The sequence below is a fragment of the Dipodomys merriami genome, unplaced genomic scaffold (genome assembly GCF_024711535.1).
Source record: "Dipodomys merriami isolate MVZ:Mamm:240054 unplaced genomic scaffold, mDipMer1.0.p SCAF_19, whole genome shotgun sequence".
NCBI lineage: Eukaryota > Metazoa > Chordata > Mammalia > Rodentia > Heteromyidae > Dipodomys > Dipodomys merriami.
Genome location: NW_027203270.1, coordinates 10,766,182 through 10,784,205, shown reverse-complemented (window position 1 = coordinate 10,784,205; position 18,024 = coordinate 10,766,182). Strand labels below are relative to the sequence as shown.

General features: G+C 45.4%; 1 protein-coding gene across 2 annotated transcripts in view; it reads left to right on the top strand.

The window, feature by feature from the left end:
• Positions 1-14,057, top strand: part of Rhbdl3 (rhomboid like 3) — a 55,711-nt gene extending 41,654 nt beyond the window's left edge. For both annotated transcript variants that reach the window (XM_070027231.1, XM_070027230.1), the window contains 2 exons: positions 5,865-5,925; positions 10,447-14,057. In XM_070027231.1, the coding sequence (XP_069883332.1) occupies positions 5,865-5,925; positions 10,447-10,718 (333 nt within the window). In that variant the 3' untranslated portion in view covers positions 10,719-14,057. The remainder of the gene's footprint in view (positions 1-5,864; positions 5,926-10,446) is intronic.
• The last annotated feature ends 3,967 nt before the right edge of the window (positions 14,058-18,024 follow it).

Below are 18,024 nucleotides of genomic sequence, written 5' to 3'. Positions count from 1 at the left end.
GATAGTTGTTTAAAAGACACCAAAGATCTCTTACAAGGCTTATATAATTAGATGAAAACCTTTTGGAGGATAATCACTTCCTGATTTACCTATATCATGCTTTCATATTTCCTGTGTTCGGTTTTCTTGAGTTTCTTGGAAAGAAATGGTTTCTACCAGGGGTATAGCATGATATATTAGAATGAAAAAATTCCCTATCTCCTGCCTCTTACCTCTCTGTGTCTGTCTTTTATCTCCTTCCTCTCCCTTTATCACTTTCTTTCTCTTTCTCTCTGTCTCTCTATATCTTCCTCTTTCCTTCCTTCTAGTAGCCTCACAAATATGCTAGGTAAACACTGTACTATTGAGTTCCTAACTGATCTAGTTAGCAAGATGCCAGGTGACTGGTTACCAACTTGTTTGGTGTGGCTGAGTTACTATCTCACCCTTCAAGGATCTGGGAAAGAGTAAAATTAAAGGACTTGGAAAATGTCTGCATTCCCCTGGGGCCTGCAGGCTTCCACATTTATAGCAGCAGTAGTGCTGGCTGAGTGTGATTTCTTCTTTTTCTTCTCTCTTGGTGGTTCATATTATGGGAGGGAATGGTGGTTCAGGGGAAATAAGGCAGCTGGTGGGAAGGAGTGACTTTCTAGTTTAACCCCTCATCTGCTGGGAGACTGTCAGTTATTATAGGCAGTCAGCTCTGGGGGCAGCTTAGTAGACAGCATGGGTCTCGGAAGGGTGATGGACAGAGTCAGATTCACTCTGACCTTGAACTAGCTCTGCTGGATCCTCTGTTTCTTCTTCCCTGAGGTGAGGGTAGAGGGTGTTGGACTGGATCTGCCTGGTGCACTTTGGTGCTTCTGCAGAGGGCCAGGCTTGTTTGTAAACTCATGAAACTGTCCAAGGAGCTTTGATAAAATGGGAGCTCCTTGGCTTTGTCTTCTAGATTCCTTTTTTTTTTTTTTGAGACATGTTTTCATGGCCAGACTGACTGGAAGTAGCCCAGGCTAGCCTCAAACTCTTGGTCCTCCCGCCCCTGCCTCCTGAGTGCTGCTATTTACCAGCATGTACCACCACCCAGTCCTGACGTTGGATTCCAATTTTTTTTTTTAAGACATTCTATAGAGTGAACTCACCATCTTTGCTCCTGGTCTAGATAGTACTATTAAACCCTTATATGACTGATGTTTCAGGATCTGATACTTTATACATTCATTTCACCCTCAGAATGCCTGATAAGATAGGTTACTGACATAGGTACTATTATCTCAAATACTTACATGAGGACACTAGAAAAAAAAGGAGTGCTGAGCCATCCCACTGACGGCTATGCCAAGCCAAAAGTATGAATGGGGTTTCTTAAGATTGTTCCTAGATCAATCTTAAAATCTCTGCACAGAGGCAAGAGGACCCCAAGCTAAGGGGTAGCAGCTGTGTCATTCTTACTTACCTTGCTTTACAGTGACTTAGGATACAGTGCTCAGGGCTTTGAAGGTGATACTGCTTTCACTTGAGGTATTTGCAGAGTTTATAAGGAAAAGGGATATTAGAAGTGGTATTAGAACTGGGTGCTGGTGGCTCACACCTGTAATCCTAGCTCCTCAAGAGGCTGAGATCTGAGGATTATGGTTCAAAGCCAGCTGGGGCAGGAAAGTCCATAAGATTCTTTTTTTTTTTTTTTTTTTTTTTTTTTTGGTCCGGTCATAGGGCCTGAACTCTGGGCCTGGGCGCTGTCCCTCAGCTCTTCAGCTCAAGGCTAGCGCTCTACCACTTGAGCCACAGTGCCACTTCCGGCTTTTTTCTTTTTGCTTATGTGGTGCTGAGGAATCAAACCCAGGGCCTCATGCATGCAAGGCAAGTGCTCTACCACTGAGCCACCTTCCCAGCCCAAGTCCATGAGATTCTTATCACCAACTGAAGTGGTGTTGTGACTCAAAATGGTAGATTGTTAGCCTTGAACACAAAAGCTTGGGACAATGCCAATGCCCAGAGTTCAAGCTTCATGACTAACCAAAAAAAAAAAAAAGATGTTAATATCACTTATGTTTGTAATTGTATAAGTGTATATAACCTAAGATTTACCATCTTAAGCTGGGTATAATGGCTTACTCCTGTAATCTAGCTACTCTGCAGGTTGAGATTGACAGGGTCCTGGCAAGACCTCTCCCAGTGAACAGGCCCGAAGTGGTAGTGTGCACCTGTCATCCCAGCAACTTGGAAGGCTATATAGGTAGAAGGATTAAGGTCTGAGACCAGCACAAGCAAAAACATAAGACCTGCTGGGCGCCCATGGCTCAGGCCTGTAATCCTAGCCACTCAGGAGGCTGAGATCTGAGGATTTCGGTTCAAAGTCAGCCCAGGCAGGAAAGTCCATGAGACTCTTATCTCCAATAAACCACTAGAAAACCGGAAGTGGTGCTGTGGCTCAAGTGGTAGAGCGCTGGCCTTGAGCTGAAGAACTGAGGGACAGGGTCCAGGCCCAGAGTTCAAGCCCCATGATCGACCAAAAAAAAAGACCCTCCTGACCTGAAAAACAGTTAAAACTAAAAAGGGGGAGTGGCTTAAGTGGTAGGTAGCATGCCTAATTAGCAAGCACTAGGCCCTTAGTTCAAAAGTAAATACCAAAGGGGAAACAAAGGAGGAGGCTACAATGCTTGATAAGAAATGTACTCATTATCTTGCCCATGTAATTGTAACTCCTCTGTACAATATTTTCACAATAAAAAAAAATTACCTTGCCTGGGCATCAGTGGCTAATACCTATAATCTTAGGTATGTAGGTAGCTGAGATCTGAGGACTGCAATTCAAAGCCAGCCAAGGCAGGGAAGTCCATGAGATGCTTATCCCCAATAAACACTCAAAAAGCTAAAAGTGGGGCTGTGGTTCAAGTGGTAAAGCACCAGCCTTGAGTGGAAAAGCTTAGGGACAACACCCACGCCCTGAGTTCAAGTCCCAAGACCACACACACACAAAAAATTACTCTACCAGTGTTTCATACCTGTAATCCTAGCTAATAAGGAAACTGAGAATTGAGGATTCTGGTTCAAAATCAGCCCAGGCAGGACAATCCATGATACTCTTATTTCCATTTAATCACTGAAAAACAGAAAATGGAACTGTGGCTCAAGTGATAGAGTGACAGCCTTGATCAAAAAAGCTAAGGGATGGGAAGCTGGCTCAGTGGTAGAGTGCTTGCCCCGCATGCCTGAGGCCCTGGGTTTGATTCCTCAGCACCACATAAGCAAAAAAAAGAAAAAAGCCAGAAGTGGCACTGTGGCTCAAGTGGTAGAGCCCTAGCCTTGAACTGAAGATCTCAAGGACAGCGCCCAGGCCCAGAGTTCAGGCCCCACGACTGGACCCCCCCCCCAAAAAAAAAAAAAAAAAAGCTAAGGGACAGTTTTATTTCTGTAATGTTGGGATCACATCCAGGGCATACTTACTAGTCAAATGACTCTCTAAAACTTCATCCTCCCAGGCTGAAATTCTATACCTATTAATGCCAACTCCCCATGCCTCCTCCTCCAATGCCTAACAACCACCATTCTACTTTTTTTTCCCTTTTTTTGTGCCAGTCTTCGGGTTTGAACTCAAGGATTGGGCGCTGTCCCTAAGTATTTTCACTGAAGGCTGGTGCGCCCTACCACTTGAGCCACAGCCCCACTTTCCTGGCTTTTTGAATGTTTACTGGGAGATAAGAGTCTTGGACTTTACTGTCCAGACTGGGTTTGAACCTCCATCCTCTTATATCAGCCTCCTTTTTTCTTTCTCTCTCTTTTTTTTTTTTCCCCCGGTCATCGGGTCTGAACTCTGGGCCTGGGCGCTGTCCCTCAACTCTTCAGCTCAAGGCTAGTGCTCTAGGGCTGGGAAGGTGGCTCAGTGGCAGAGCATTTGCCTTGCATGCCTGAGGCCCTGGGTTCGATTCCTCAGCACCACATAAGAAAAAAGAAAAAAGCCAGAAGTGGCGCTATGGCTTAAGTGGTAGAGCACTAGCCTTGAGCTGAATAGCTGAGGGACAGCGCCCAGGCCCAGAGTTCAGGCCCCAGGACCGGACCCAAAAAAAAAAAAAAAAAAAGTCTAGTGCTCTACCACTTGAGCCACAGTGCCACTTCCAGATTTTTCTGCTTATGTGGTGCTGAGAGATCAAACTCAGGGCCTCATGCATGCAAGGCCGGCACTCTACCACTGAGCCACCTTCCCAGTCCCTCTAAGCCTCCAGTGTAGCTCAGCTTACAGGCTTGAGCCACTGAAGCTCAGGTACCATTCTACTGTCTTTCTTGCCTCCTTTTCCCTTCCCTTCCCTCCCTCCCCCTTCCTTGTCCCAGCTACACTGGAGGCTGAGGCAAGAAAGCTTTAACAACACAAGAGAGATACCATCTCAAATAAGGGGTGGGGGGGGAAGACCCTGGAAGTACAAGAAGGCTCAGCTTGAATAACAATATCAGGAAGTACTTTCCAGTCACAAGAGCCCTTCCTAGCCTTCTCCCCAGGCCCTCACAGGGACCACAGGGGCATCTTGCAGGCCACTTGGCATCTAGTATCCCTTTTGGGAAGTGGTGGCTCATCAGGGATTGCCCAGGTTTCTCTAGCACCCTTCTGTCTGGTTGCTGGATCCAAGGGAGGCATAGGCTCCATTTTCTTCCCTGCCTCTTGGCAAGGTTCCCCTGTGGACAGACACCAGCCAGGACAGCATTATCCAGCCATCTGCTTTCTAACACCCAACACGTCAGCAAGCAAAGATTGGACTGGCCATTACCCACTTCACCTTTTGTCAAGAAGGGCTAGTTGGTCATTGTAAAATGAGGGAAGAAGAGGAAGTAGGCAAGAAGGATTCCTCCCTGTTTGGAAACTTCCCATGCCCTGCTTGCTCCATTGATAACCTCTGTAACAGGATTGAAGTCACCCTAGCCTCTGTGAAGTTTTATGTGTGTTGCTGCAACCTCAAAGGAGAGTGAGCTGTGCTCTGGAGCAGTGCCAGGGGCAGCCAGCAAGGGCAGATTGGGTGGGTGGGAAGAAACAGTTGTCCCTGGGCTGTGCCTAGTAGTTTGTTTCCGTGAAGCTGATATGTTCCAAGAAGGTCCCAGGCTCTGAGTATGTTCCTGCGTCTTTATAAGTGGAATAATGGATTATTTATTTATTGTATAGGTCCTGGGGCTTGAACTCAAGGCTTGGGTACTGTTCCTGAGCTTTCATGCTCAAGTCTAGTGCTCTCCCCTTGAGCCAAAGCACTATGTCTGGCATTTTTGGTGTTTGAACATTAGATCTCAACTTCCTGAATAGTAAGGATTACAGGCACCCAGCATGGAATATACCACAGGGGTTCTCCTCAACAAGTCCTGGGATGGACTCTCTTGTGAAGTTTAGAATCCTTGTGTTAGGCAAATAATCGTACTTTTATTTATCTGCCTTGGAAGTTCAGAGTTTCCTATCAGATCTCAGCTTCCTGAGTAGCTAGGATTAATTACAGGTGTTTGAGCAGCTGGATTTTCAGGGTTTTATTTTGTTTTGTTTTGTTTTTAATCACCCTAATGGTTCTGATTTGACTTTGCTTAGTGTGCTGTTCTACGTGCCCTGTTACCTGAAGGACACAACCTTTAATGCAACTTTCAGGTAGTTCAGAGAGGAAGACAGACATTCTCTCATCTCCCTAGATCTAGACTGTCTGATGCTGTTAGTGCAGCTCAAGCTCGTGACTGGGCTACATTTAACATGGCCTCAGATCTCAGTCATGCTTTAAGTCATGTTCCACTTACTAAGCCCCAACACTCTCATTCAGGACTTCATGGAGGTGATTCCTTTAAATGTCAGGTGTTGGTAAGAAGGACTCACATGCAGAGGATCAGCCTGATCTGGAACTAACAGTCTTCTCTTCTTTTTTCTCTAGAACTGGTCGGGTATGAAGTGCCAGTTCAAGCTGCTTCGGATGGCTGTGGCCTTGATCTGTAGTAAGTACGAAGACAGCAGGCTGGGGAAAATCCTGGCTCCAGGTCCTAGGGTTACAGAGATGCCACTGCACTTTTCTTTCAGGGGCTTGTGGTCAAGAAAAGGCCGAGAGCATGTTAGTGATGGGTGACAAGGAGGGATGCTCTGAGTAAAGCCATCCCTCCACACTGCTGCTAAGCCTTAATCTTTTATTTATTTGTTTGTGTATTTATTTATTCATTTTTGGTTCTGGGGCTTGAACTCTAGACCTGAGCTCTTCAGCTCAAGGCTAGCACTCTACCCCTTGAGCCACAGTGCCACTTTTGGCTTTTTCTGCTTATGTGGTGCTGAGGAATTGAACCCAGGGCCTCATGAATGCAAGGCAAGCACTCTACTACTGAGTCACCTTCTCAGCTCATTTCTTGGAACTTTTTTTTTTTTTGGTTAGTCTTGGGGCCTGAACTCTGGGCCTGGGAGCTGCCCCTGAGCTCCTCACCTCAAGGCTAGCGTTCTACCACTTGAGCCACAGCACCACTTCCAGCTTTTTCTGCTTATCGAACCCAGGGCCTCATGCATGCAAGGCAAGCACTCTACCACAGAGCCACTTTCCCAGCCCTTTCTTACTCTTGTTATGGACATAAACTATACATTCACCAGCATCAATATCAAGGAAAACAACTTCATGACTTTTTGGGTCATAAAGGTGATACTTTTGAGATTCTCTCTTGGAACTCAGGAATCTCTTCAGAATATGTGCATATTGTATGGTACATGTGTATACCTGCATGCACACATTTTTGCCAGGTGCTTATTATGGCTCATACCTATAATCCTAGCTACCCAGGAGGCTATGATCTGAGAATCATAGTTCAAAGCTACCTGAGCAGGAAAGTCCTGGAGATTTTATCTCCAATTAACCAGCAAAATGCCAACTTGGAGATGTAGCTCAAGTGGTAGAGTGCCAGTCCAGCAAGTGTGAGTTTTTGCCCTATTAAGGGCAAAAAATAAAAATAGAGTTTAGCAGGTTTATAAACTCTAATCCGTGAATCCTACAAACAGGGTATGAAGGGGAGGTTGGATGGAGAGGTTCTAGTTACAAAGATTGTTTGAATGTGAAAGACAGCCAGATGTTGAATAGTCAGATGAGGTACAAGAGGGCATGTTGGGTAAAGGCGCAGCAGGAGTAAAGGTACGTGAGTGGGCATGGCCAGCAAGAGGACTAGTAAAACTGACGAGTGGAGCTTGGGACTGTGTTTAGCTATAATGAGAGATAAACAACATAGTGGTATATACTTGTAATCCCAGATATTGGAGAGACAAGGGTGGAGTATGAATTTGAGTTCAGCCTGGACAAAGTTAGCTAGCAAGATCCTATCTTAAAAATAAATTATAGCTGGGCACTGGTGGCTCATGCCTGTAATCCTAGCTACTCAGGAGGCTGAGATCTGAGGATCATGGTTCAAAGCCAGCCCGGGCAGGAAAGTCTGTGAAACTCTTATCTCCAGCTAACCACCAGAAAACCGGAAGTGGTGCTGTGGCTCAAGTGGTAGAGCTCTGTCCTTGAGCTGAAGAGCTAAGGGACAGTGCCCAGGCCCAGAGTTCAAGCCCCACGACTGACCCCCCCACACACACACCCTGCAAAAATAAAAAAAAAGGACTGGAGGTGTGAGGGGTAGAGTTGAGACAAGAGGCCACAGGGCTCATTTTGGAAAGGTAAGAGATAAGTCTGACAGAGCATCCGAGGTAGGAACAGAAAAGAGAAAAGAGAACATATCCTCTTCTTTAGTCTTCAAAAATGCCTATGAAATAGGGTATCATCTCAATTTGCAAGAAGGGAATTGCAGGGTCAAAGAGTTAAGTTCTTTGTTGAAGGTCATTCAGTTAAAAGGAAATGAAAGACAGAATTTAGAACCAGCCTGGGTAAGCCACTTGCTTTGTGAATAAGATGAAGACTGGCAGATGGAGGTGCAGTTCTGTGAGGGATCAACTTTTGCTTCAACACTCCTTGTCTCTCAGCCCATAGCTTTCAGGGAAACTAACCAGCTCTGTCCCTGATCCACTGTGGAGCACTCTGGATATGTTTTCTAGATGTTTCTCTAGTAACAGCGAAGCTTTCCCAGCCTCTTGAGCCAGGACAGCAGGGGAAAGGAGGGGACAGAGAAGGAGGTGGGAGTGAGTAGTGCTTCCATGTCTGTCTGTTCAGACTCTTTATTTTTTTACTTACTTTTTTTTGTCAGTCATGGGCTTTGAACTCAGGGCTTAGCGCTGTCCCTGAGCTTCTTTTGCTCTAGGCTAGCACTCTACTTTGAGCCGCAGCACCACTTCCGGTTTTCTGGTGGTTAATGGTGAGAGTCTCACAGACTTTATTGTCTGGCCTGGCTTTGAACCATGATCCTCAGATCACAGCCTCCTGAGTAGGATTACAGGTGTGAGCCACCAATGCCCAGCTCAGACTCTGGTTTTTATCTGATTTCCTGGAAGGAAGGAGAAGTATGAGTCTCATTATTTATAAAAGCTAACTCTTAAGTATCATGAAGACTAAAGTTCTGGTTTGGTGTTGGGAATCATTATCTTTTATACTTCCTTTGTTGACCCTGGACCTACTGAGAAGTTTGAACTGGGGTTGGAGAGCTACTCCTTTTTCACTGACTATTGGCCATCCTGCAGTTAAAGTGGAAGTGGAAGATACCTCTCTGCCCCAAGGAAAATAAGGTCCCTGGGAATTCTGGGCTCCTTGTGAGGTTAGTGTGGAGAAGTTCTGGTGAATTAAGGGTTACAGCATTCCCTCAAAGGGCCTTATTGCAATCTAGCAATTTTGCTTTGGTTTCCTTGTATGTGAAATGGGGTAAGTATAGCTACTGTCAGTGCTCCCTAGGGAATGGGGAATGAAAACTCATTCTCTCAAGGAACCACCTTCATCCCTAAACAGTTCACAGAAGGCCTTAAGGTGTGGCTCAGTAGGTTCTGAATTCAAACCCTAGTTACCAAAAAAAAAAAGAGGAAAGAAAAGAAAAAAATAATTTCCTGGGTACTCGCAACTCATGATTATAATCCTAGCTACTCAGGAAGCTCAGATCTGAGGATCATGGTTCAAAGAAAGCCTGGGCAGAAAAGCTTGTAAGACTATATCTCTAATTAACTAGCAAAAATGCATGCTAAAACCATGGCTCAAGTAGTAGAGCTCCAGCCAAGCAGGTAAGCTGAGTGAGATTGAGAGATCAGGCCCTGAGTTCAAGCTCCCCTGTATTGGTACAAAAACACACACAAAAAAGTTGACAGTATCTTAGAGTTGAATAAGAGAGAAATTCCACAATTTTGTTGGGCTGAAGCTAGAGTTAGTTGGTTTCTATTTTGCTTTGACCCTTGTAGCCCTTCACCCCTCCCTCCCAAGGACAGAAGCACTGATCTCAGGGTTTCTGAGATAATACATGGAAACAATTTATAGATTGCTGTGTGCTGGGCAGTTGTGAATTATGTTTGACTAGTGCAGTCTGCCACATTGAGGCTGAGACTTTATATCAATGGACAGATGAGGAAACTTGAGTCCCCATGATTCAATTTGGCCATAGAGGTACAAAAGGCCTTTGGGCAGAGTTGTGCCTTCTATCAAGAAGGCCCTTCTCCTCAGAGTCTTAAGACCCACAACTGACAAAAGAAAAAAACAAGCTGGGTATCGGTAGCTCATGGCTGTAATCCTGGCTACTTAGGGGTCTGAGATGAGGATCACAGTAAAAAGCCAGCCCAGGCAGGAAAGTCCATGAAACTCTGATCTCCCATAACCACCAGAAAACCAGAAGTGGCTCTGTGGCTTAAGTGGTAGAGTGCTCGCCTTTTGCTGAAGAGCTCAGGGACAGCGCCCAGGCCCAGAGTTCAAGCCCCACAACCAACAGAAAAAAAATGCCCTTCTCACCAGGCACTTGTGGGTCATGCCTATTGCCTGTAATCCTAGCAACTCAGGAGGCTGAAGTCTGAGGATCACAGTAAAAAGCCAGCCCAGGTAGGAAAGGCGGCAAGACTCTTATCTCCAATGGACTACCCTAAAATTGGAAGTGGTACTGTGGCTCAAAGTGGTAGAGTACTAGCCTTTAGCAAAAACAAAAAAAAAGCTCAGGAACAGAGCCCAGCCCTGAGTTCAAATCCCAAGACCAACCCTTCTCCACCACCAAAAAAAAAAAAAAAAAAAAAGTGCCCACACAAGGTTTTCTCTTGATAAACTCAAATCTTACGTCTTGAGTAAGGGGGGTAGAGTTGTTCTACATTACTCTGTGAAGCATCCCCTTCCTTATACCAGTATTGATTTTACAGCACCCATCTCCCCTGTATCTGTAGAAATCATCTCATATAAGTCTTCATTTACTGGTTTAATGCCAGTTCTAGAACAGTTTGTCTCTTTGATTGCCATTCTTCCAGTGCATGTGTGGCACTTGGCCTCATGAAAGTGAATTAATTTAGGGGGGTGAGGGTAGGATGGCCAGAGTGTGGTCCCCTCCCCAGCCCCTGTCTCAAGCCTTCCTGTGATTTCTCTACACTTCCTCTCCTTTCAGTGAGTATGGAGTTTGGACGGGCTGTGTGGCTCCGCTTCCACCCATCGGCTTATCCCCCATGCCCTCACCCTAGCTTTGTAGCACACTTGGGTGGCGTGGCTGTGGGCATCACTCTGGGCGTGGTGGTCCTGAGGAACTATGAGCAAAGGCTGCAAGACCAGTCACTGTGGTGGATTTTTGTGGCCATGTACACCATCTTTGTGCTGTTCGCTGTCTTCTGGAACATCTTTGCCTACACTCTGCTGGACTTGAAACTGCCACCGCCCCCCTGAGGGGCTGGAGGACTGGGTGGGTGGGGGAGGCAGCATCTAGAAGGGAGCACCTGTGTCTGTTTCTTATCACCAGCTCAGTGAGGCCAGGGAGAAAGAAAGCATGAAGACTGAGCTGCTATGGAGTGTGTTTATACTGGGCAGACACTGGAGACTTTCACCTGAAAGGTGTTGATGGAGGTGCAAGGTACAGGTGTTGTCAATATTTTCCTAGGCTGCTCTGACATCAGGCCAGTGTGAATGCTTGGGGTAGGGTGAGAGTAACCATGCCCAGGGCTGGATTCCATGTTCCAAGTGCTTCCACATACTCCTTTCCCCTCATCTTCCACATTCAGAGACCCCTGAAGACACGAGGAAGCCCTGAGAGTCGCTACAGCCAGGCAGCTCTTCCCAGCCCAGAGATTTGACAGGCCAGGCAGTGTTTCCCTCCACAGCCTGGGGTTTGGAGGAGTCTGGGATCAGAAGGAGGCCTGCCTGGTGCAGGCTATGTTGGCTTTGACCTTGGAACCAGAGTTTCCTCCTGGGCCTGCAATTGGGTGCTGGAACATGATCTTCAGGGCTTATGCTGAACATAGCAGAAGGATACTGAAGGCCAGTGTGGCCTATGAAAGGGCCCAGTGTGGTGGGAGTAAACTTCATCAAGTTGCCTCTGAGGAAAGCCTGGAGCCAATTTTTAAACTTCTCCCTCTTTGCCATCCAAAGTGCTGGTATCTCACACTAGTACCCACATCTGTGCCCTGTGTAGACTTCAGGGTCTTTCTTTCCTTTCTGCTGCTGACTCTACTTGGTGCCTCTCCTTTGGGCATGGAGAGAGAGAGAGAGAGAGAGAGAGAGAGAGAGAGAGAGAGAGAGAGAGAGAGAGAGAGTACACCTATGTGTGTGTACACCTATGTGTGTGTGTGCCTGTGTAGTGGCAAAGACAATATGAGGCAAGTTGGAGCCTAACAGGTAGAGCATGGGGAGACAGTATGGGGCATCCAGGGCATCCATATAGGAGGAGAGAAGATACTGGGAAGGTTGAGCCATGGTGTGGGGTGTATCCCCAATGTCTTGGATTTTGTTTTAGCACAGCTTGCCCTTGTGTTTCTCATCTCCTGTCCCTTCCAGACACTGCCCTGAACATGATGGGTATAAGAAAACTGTTCTTGATGAAGGGAGATGTTGGACTCTACCAAAGGCTCTTAGGCTGCTAGGAGGAAACCTCTCAGCTGCTTTCCACTCCTGTTTCCCTCTGGGATGGTCCTATATCCAAAAATGCCTCCCATCGAAGGGACTTTTTTGGGGGGTGATGCCAAAGGGGCTGGGACAGAACTACCAAGGCCATATTCTAAGTGAGGCTATTATAAAAGAAATTAACAGATGTAGATAATTGCTCTGGAGAATTGTTGGGCATTGGGTAATTGTCCACGGTGAGAGCAGCCCATAGACTCAGGTGCTTAGCGTTAAGTCCACCCTTGCCTTCATGTCACAGGCAGGAAATTTAGGGAATGACCTTGTCCATATCCCCACAACCCCAGGTGTTAGGGTAGGAATCTGGAGGGAAAGCCCTGACTCCCAGCAGGATCCCCAGCAGCCTCTTCCCACCTAGGAAGAGAAGGGATGCTCCAACTAGCACTAGCTGATGCTGCTGCAAGCCCAGAGTGAGTATGTCAGTGACAAAATATTCCCTTACAACTTCCTTGGTGGCTCTCAGCCTCTGATAAAACTGCTGGTCAGGGAGGTGAGGGACAGAATTCATACAGAAGCAAGTGCAGGAATGTGGGAACTGCCTTCCACCAGCACTACTCCCAGCAGAGCCCTTTGTGTGATGAGATCTGGAGTCTGCCAGGCCAGGCATTGGGAACTATGGCCACTGTAGCCTTCTGGCCTGGAGATGACATAGATATGGAAAGGATCTTTCTACCCAGGAACATGCCCATTCGCCACATTGTCTACCAACCCCTCCCTGATCCTTGCCCACAACTTGGTTGCCCTGCCCCCAATGTAAGGGTACTGCTACACTGGAGCCAATACCACACTGAGGCCCCTTTGGCTGAGCTGTATCAGGCTGGAGACTTCTGTCCCTGGCTTGCTGTTCTCTGCCTGGAAGAGACAAGGAATGTATATGGAGGAGTCAGATTCTTGGGAGGAGAGATTGAGGCTCTGCAGTTAGAGCCAAGATTTCCGTGAAGTTCAAGGGGGCCAGGACTTTCTCCTTTAGGCTGCAGCCTTGGCTAAGCCAGAGAGTGCTATTACTTTCTAGGGTGAAGGGAAGCCGCTAGTGCCCTGCAGGGAATTTCCCTCTAGACTTCTATTTTGGCAGCAGGGACTGCTGGGATGTGGGTGGAGTCAGCAGACTACCACCCATGTTTTTATCTTGTGTGGTCTGGAACAAGTTGAGCAGGCTTTGAACTAAGAAACTCCACAGTTCCTCAGGACAGGGCCAAGTTCTTCTTTCTTCTGCAAGCTTGGTACTTAGAAGGTCAGCCTTTGTTAGGATTTCACCTTCTACCCTGTTAAGTCTCTTCTCCCAGTCTGGGATGCTGGAAGCAAGTCCTCTGTACATCTCAGGCCCCATCTCTACCACCCTCTCCTGACCATCCCTCCCAAGCAGGGCCATAATAGGGACAATAAAGTCACTTAACAGAAAGGTCTGCTTTTTGGTGTATGGCCTTTTCCTCAGTAGGTTTCCTTGCTTCTGCATCCGTATATTTCTAGAAGCACTTGAACACCAGGCCTCTAGCTTTGTTCACATACCCCACTCCTTTCTCAAATGTGGCTACCAGCCAGGATGTTGGGATGTGAAGCAGTGCAGATGTTCAGACCAATGGAGGTAGGTTGGCCTTTTATCCACAGGACAACTTTAGAATCTTTATAAACAGGAGAGAAACCACAGAAAATGGAGAAGGGAAAAACAGGCCTTCAAAGGAGAAATTTCACTTTAACAGCACCATCTATCATTCCTTTTGTAATTAGGAAACACTCCCAAATGAGGCTCTTTTGCCAGCTAATGAGACTCTCAATTTCCATGCAAACCATTCTTGCCCAAAGGATTAGGGGAGCCATTGCTCACTAAACCCAGATCTTTCCTCAGGCATCCAATTCGGTTTGTAGATAATGTAGATTGCCTGGTACAGTGGGAGCTCTTTCTGCATCATTCATGTTGCTCTCAGGGCTGGCTGTTGAGCACTAAGCACCCATTCTCCTCTGCCTTAAAAACAGTGCCCCATTGTGAACTGCCCCTCTGAGGACCTTGTTAAGTGGGAAGAACAAAACACAAGCTGCAATGTTGGTTTCTAAATATTTTTGTATTGTGTACATTCTGTATATTTTTGTTGTAATATATTATTTGAGCACAAATTCCATTAAAGGTTGTTTGTGTGTGTGTGTGTGTGTTTGTCACTGGTTCTTTAGAAAGTGTCCTGAAGGGCTGAAGTGGGAGCCTGTTTCCTCTACACCTGGGTCAGGATGGGGGGGGGGAGAGTGATCTGTGAAATAGAGGAGGCATTAGTGCTTGGCACCAGTCTTCCTGATTTGGTGGTCCTTCACCTGTCCTGACTCACTGAATTCTTTTGTGTAGTATGATTGCTCATCCCATTAAAAAAACACAAAATTATTTACATAAAAATATCTTGGCCCAGGGGCTGGGAAGGTGGCTCAGTGGTAGAGTGCTTGCCTTGCATGCATGAGGCCCTGGGTTCGATTCCTCAGCACCACATAAGCAAAACGAAAAAAAGCCGGAAGTATCGCTGTGGTTCAAGTGGTAGAGCGCTAGCCTTGAGCTGAAGAGCTGGGGGACAACGCCCAGGCCCAGAGTTCAGGCCCCACGACTGGACCCCCAAAAAAAATATCTTGGCCCACAGATACTTACACAAAACCTCAAGGACACTGACCTGTAGACATTGTCAGGGTATTTGTTAAAAGAGCCAGTCTCATGACATCAGGCTTAGGGTCATCCTATAACAATAACGAACTTTGGGACAGTTGCTCAGAGTTCACTTAGACTCTTCACTGTGAGTCCTGCCAGAAGTAGTTTACAAAAACTCAACAGATGTCAACCCATTCCTACTTCCAATTCATCCTGGTTTCCAGAATCTAGGTATTTATGCCCAGTCGGCAGTCTGTGAGACAGTTGGAGAACTGAGCTGCCTTCTCAGTCAGACCTCCAAGTGGAAAGACTCATTGAAGACACCGGGGTTTCCTTCGATTGAGAAGACATGGCAAGGAAAATGTCCTAGAAACTGATTTTTTTTTTGGCCAGTCATGGGCTAGAACTCTGGGCCTGGGTGCTGTCCCTCAACTTTTCAGCTCAAGGCTAGTGTCCTATCACTTGAGCCACAGTGCCACTTCCGGCTTTTTTCTGCTTATGTGGTGCTGCGGAATTGAACCTAGGGCCTCATGCATATAAGGGAAGCATTCTACCACTGAGCTACCTTCCTAGCCCCCTAGTAACTGAATCTTCTGAAAAGCCTTCAGGCTTTCAAAGCATCTGGCAAAGTGATCCTGAGGTGGAGGACAAACATTTGGTAAGGTTAATAATGAGAGGATGGGGCTGGGAAGGCAGCTCAGCAGTAGATTGCTGGTCTCATGCACCCAGGCCCAGAGTTCAAACCCCATGACCAAAAAAAGAAAGTGAAATTAGGTAAAAATTACTTGCTTTGATTAGAAGCTATGCTTTATTATTACAAATATGCAGATGAGCAAATCATGAATACATGACAAATATACATTTTCCTATGTGTTTATTGCATGCACATAAAACATTATTGAATGTCTGAACAAAGACTTAAAACTAAAAACGCATTAGCTTACTAAAATTTGAATATCGTATATGCTTCTGGCCATGAGTTCTTACTTGTCTCATGACCCACAAGATATTCAGTTCTATCACATTTTTCTTCTCTAGAACAGTGATACTTTGTCATAGACTTTAAAAAAAAGCCTATTCTAATGTAGTGAGACTACATTAAAATATATATATATATACACACAGAGAATCTATAATTAGACCTTGCCTATATCTACAAATGATTTAACATAGATAATACATTTATCTACTTTATGATTACTTTTGTCAATTGTGGGGCTTGAACTCAGGGCCTGGGCACTATCCATGAGCTCTTTTGCTCAAGACTAGAGCTCTACCGCTTTGAGCCACAGCTCCACTTCCAGTTTTCTCATGGTTAACTGGAGATAAGCGTCTCATACTTTCCTGCCCAGGCTGACTTTCAGTGGTGATCCTCAGATTTCAGCCTCTTGAGTAGGATTACAGGCATGAGCCACTATGCCCAGCTACATTTGCTTTTAAACTACCATTTACAACATAGATTGTTGGATCATTGGCATATACATCTGAAAGTGAAAAATATGTTTTCCAGACTCAAAATGTTGATGTCCTAATGTTGCTCATTTTAAAACAAACAAAAATTACAAGTAGGCAATTAAGTGCATTAGAAAAAGGCTAGATTCAAGAATAGTGTCATAAAATGGCTAATTTCTCATAGTCATCCTGAATGCTATAAAAGATGTTTAGATTTTTTTTTTCTACACTGCCTGTAATCCAAGTTATTAAACTTTAAAACCATATGAAAGCATTCACAAAGATCCTAAATTGTATTTCTCATTAAAGGAAAAGGCTGGTGAATCATGTCTCTAGACTGACTTACATAAAGGAGAAAGCAGTCATTTGGGAAGTTAAAATTTAGAACTTGATGGGAACTTAGAGCAGTTAAAGGATTTCTGTTTTAGAGTCTGTGTTCCTTGGAGAGTTCCAAAGGCAATAAGAACACAGGACTTCTGATCTTCTAAACAAAAATCATTATCAAATGAATTTATTAAAGAGCTATGTAGAGTATGTGGCTACAGTTGAGAATTATAAATTATTAGACGAGGGCACTTTCAGTTGATTCAGAGTAAAACAGGCTGATAACAAAAGTACAAAAAAAAACTAAAATCACTAACTGCTAAGACTCGAATTCCTTGTTATAGTTTGCTTATGAAATGTGTTTGTATTCTTTCCTAAACACTTTAAAAATCCCAGCATTTTCATTTCTCAGAGAGGTTGCTAAGCACTGGTGGCTCATGCCTGTCTTCCTAGCTACTCAGGAAGTTGAGATCTAAGGACTGCTCTTCAAAAGACTGCCTGAGCAGTAAAGTCTGTGAGACTATTAACTCTAAACTACCCTCCCAAAAACCAGAACTCTGGCTCAAATAGTAGACCATTAGCCTTGAGCAAAAGAAGCTTAGAACAGTACCCAGGCCCTGAGTTCACGCCCCAGAACTGGTGTACATGCACACAAATGCATGCACGTACACATACACAAACAACTGAATGAGAGCATGAGTTTAAGCCCTAGTTCTGGGACCCTTCCCCGCCCTCCCCCGCCCCCCCCCAAAAAAAGGTGGAGTTGCTCATACCTCTATTCCCAGCTATGCAAACGGCATAAGTAGGAGTCACCATCCAAGCCTGCCTGAGTAAAGTGTGAGACCATATCCGAAAAATAACAATCCAAGCTCAAGGCTCTCAAGTTCAAACCCCAGTACCTCCAACAACAAAAAACAAACAAAAACCTGTTGTCAACAAATACCTGTAAACAAATGAATAAAGTGGTGATGGGGGCCAATTCTGCAGTAGCTTTCCATAATGCATAATGTTTTATCTTGAAGCTAGTGCATCTATTTTTAAAGCTCATTTAATTTCTTACATACTCATGATTTATTTGCATATTGACTTAAAAGCTAGCTTCATCATCCATGCCAAGTATCAATCAGACAAAAAAAAAAGGTATCAAGCACACTCAGGATGCATAAATTACTCTTTGAAATAGTGTCACCGTGATAATCTATCCTGACTATGATTACTTATGTTTGGAGGCAAGATCTCACTGTAGATCTCAGGCTAGCCTGACTGCCTGCAACTTGCGACTGACTTGCTTCTAGGTTCAGAGTGTTGGGATTACAGTTATATGCCACCTCCCCTGGTTGGGGTTACATTTTTTTTGGGGGGGGGGGTCGGTCATGGGGCTTGAACTCTGGGCCTGGGCGCTGTCCCTCAGCTCTTCAGCTCAAGGCGAATGACCACTTGAGCTACAGCGCCACTTCCGGTTTTCTGGTGGTTTATTGGAGATAGGAGTCTCACAGTCTTTCCTGCCCAGGCTGGCTTTAAACCACGATCCTCAGATCTCAGCCTCCTGAGTAGCTAGGATTACAGGCCTGAGCCACCAGCGCCCGGCTGGCGTTACATTTTTTAAGATGATTCAATCTGTTAAGAGACAAGTACTGTGATTTTTCTGGAATGGATCATTTGCTGTATAATCTCAGGCAATAAATT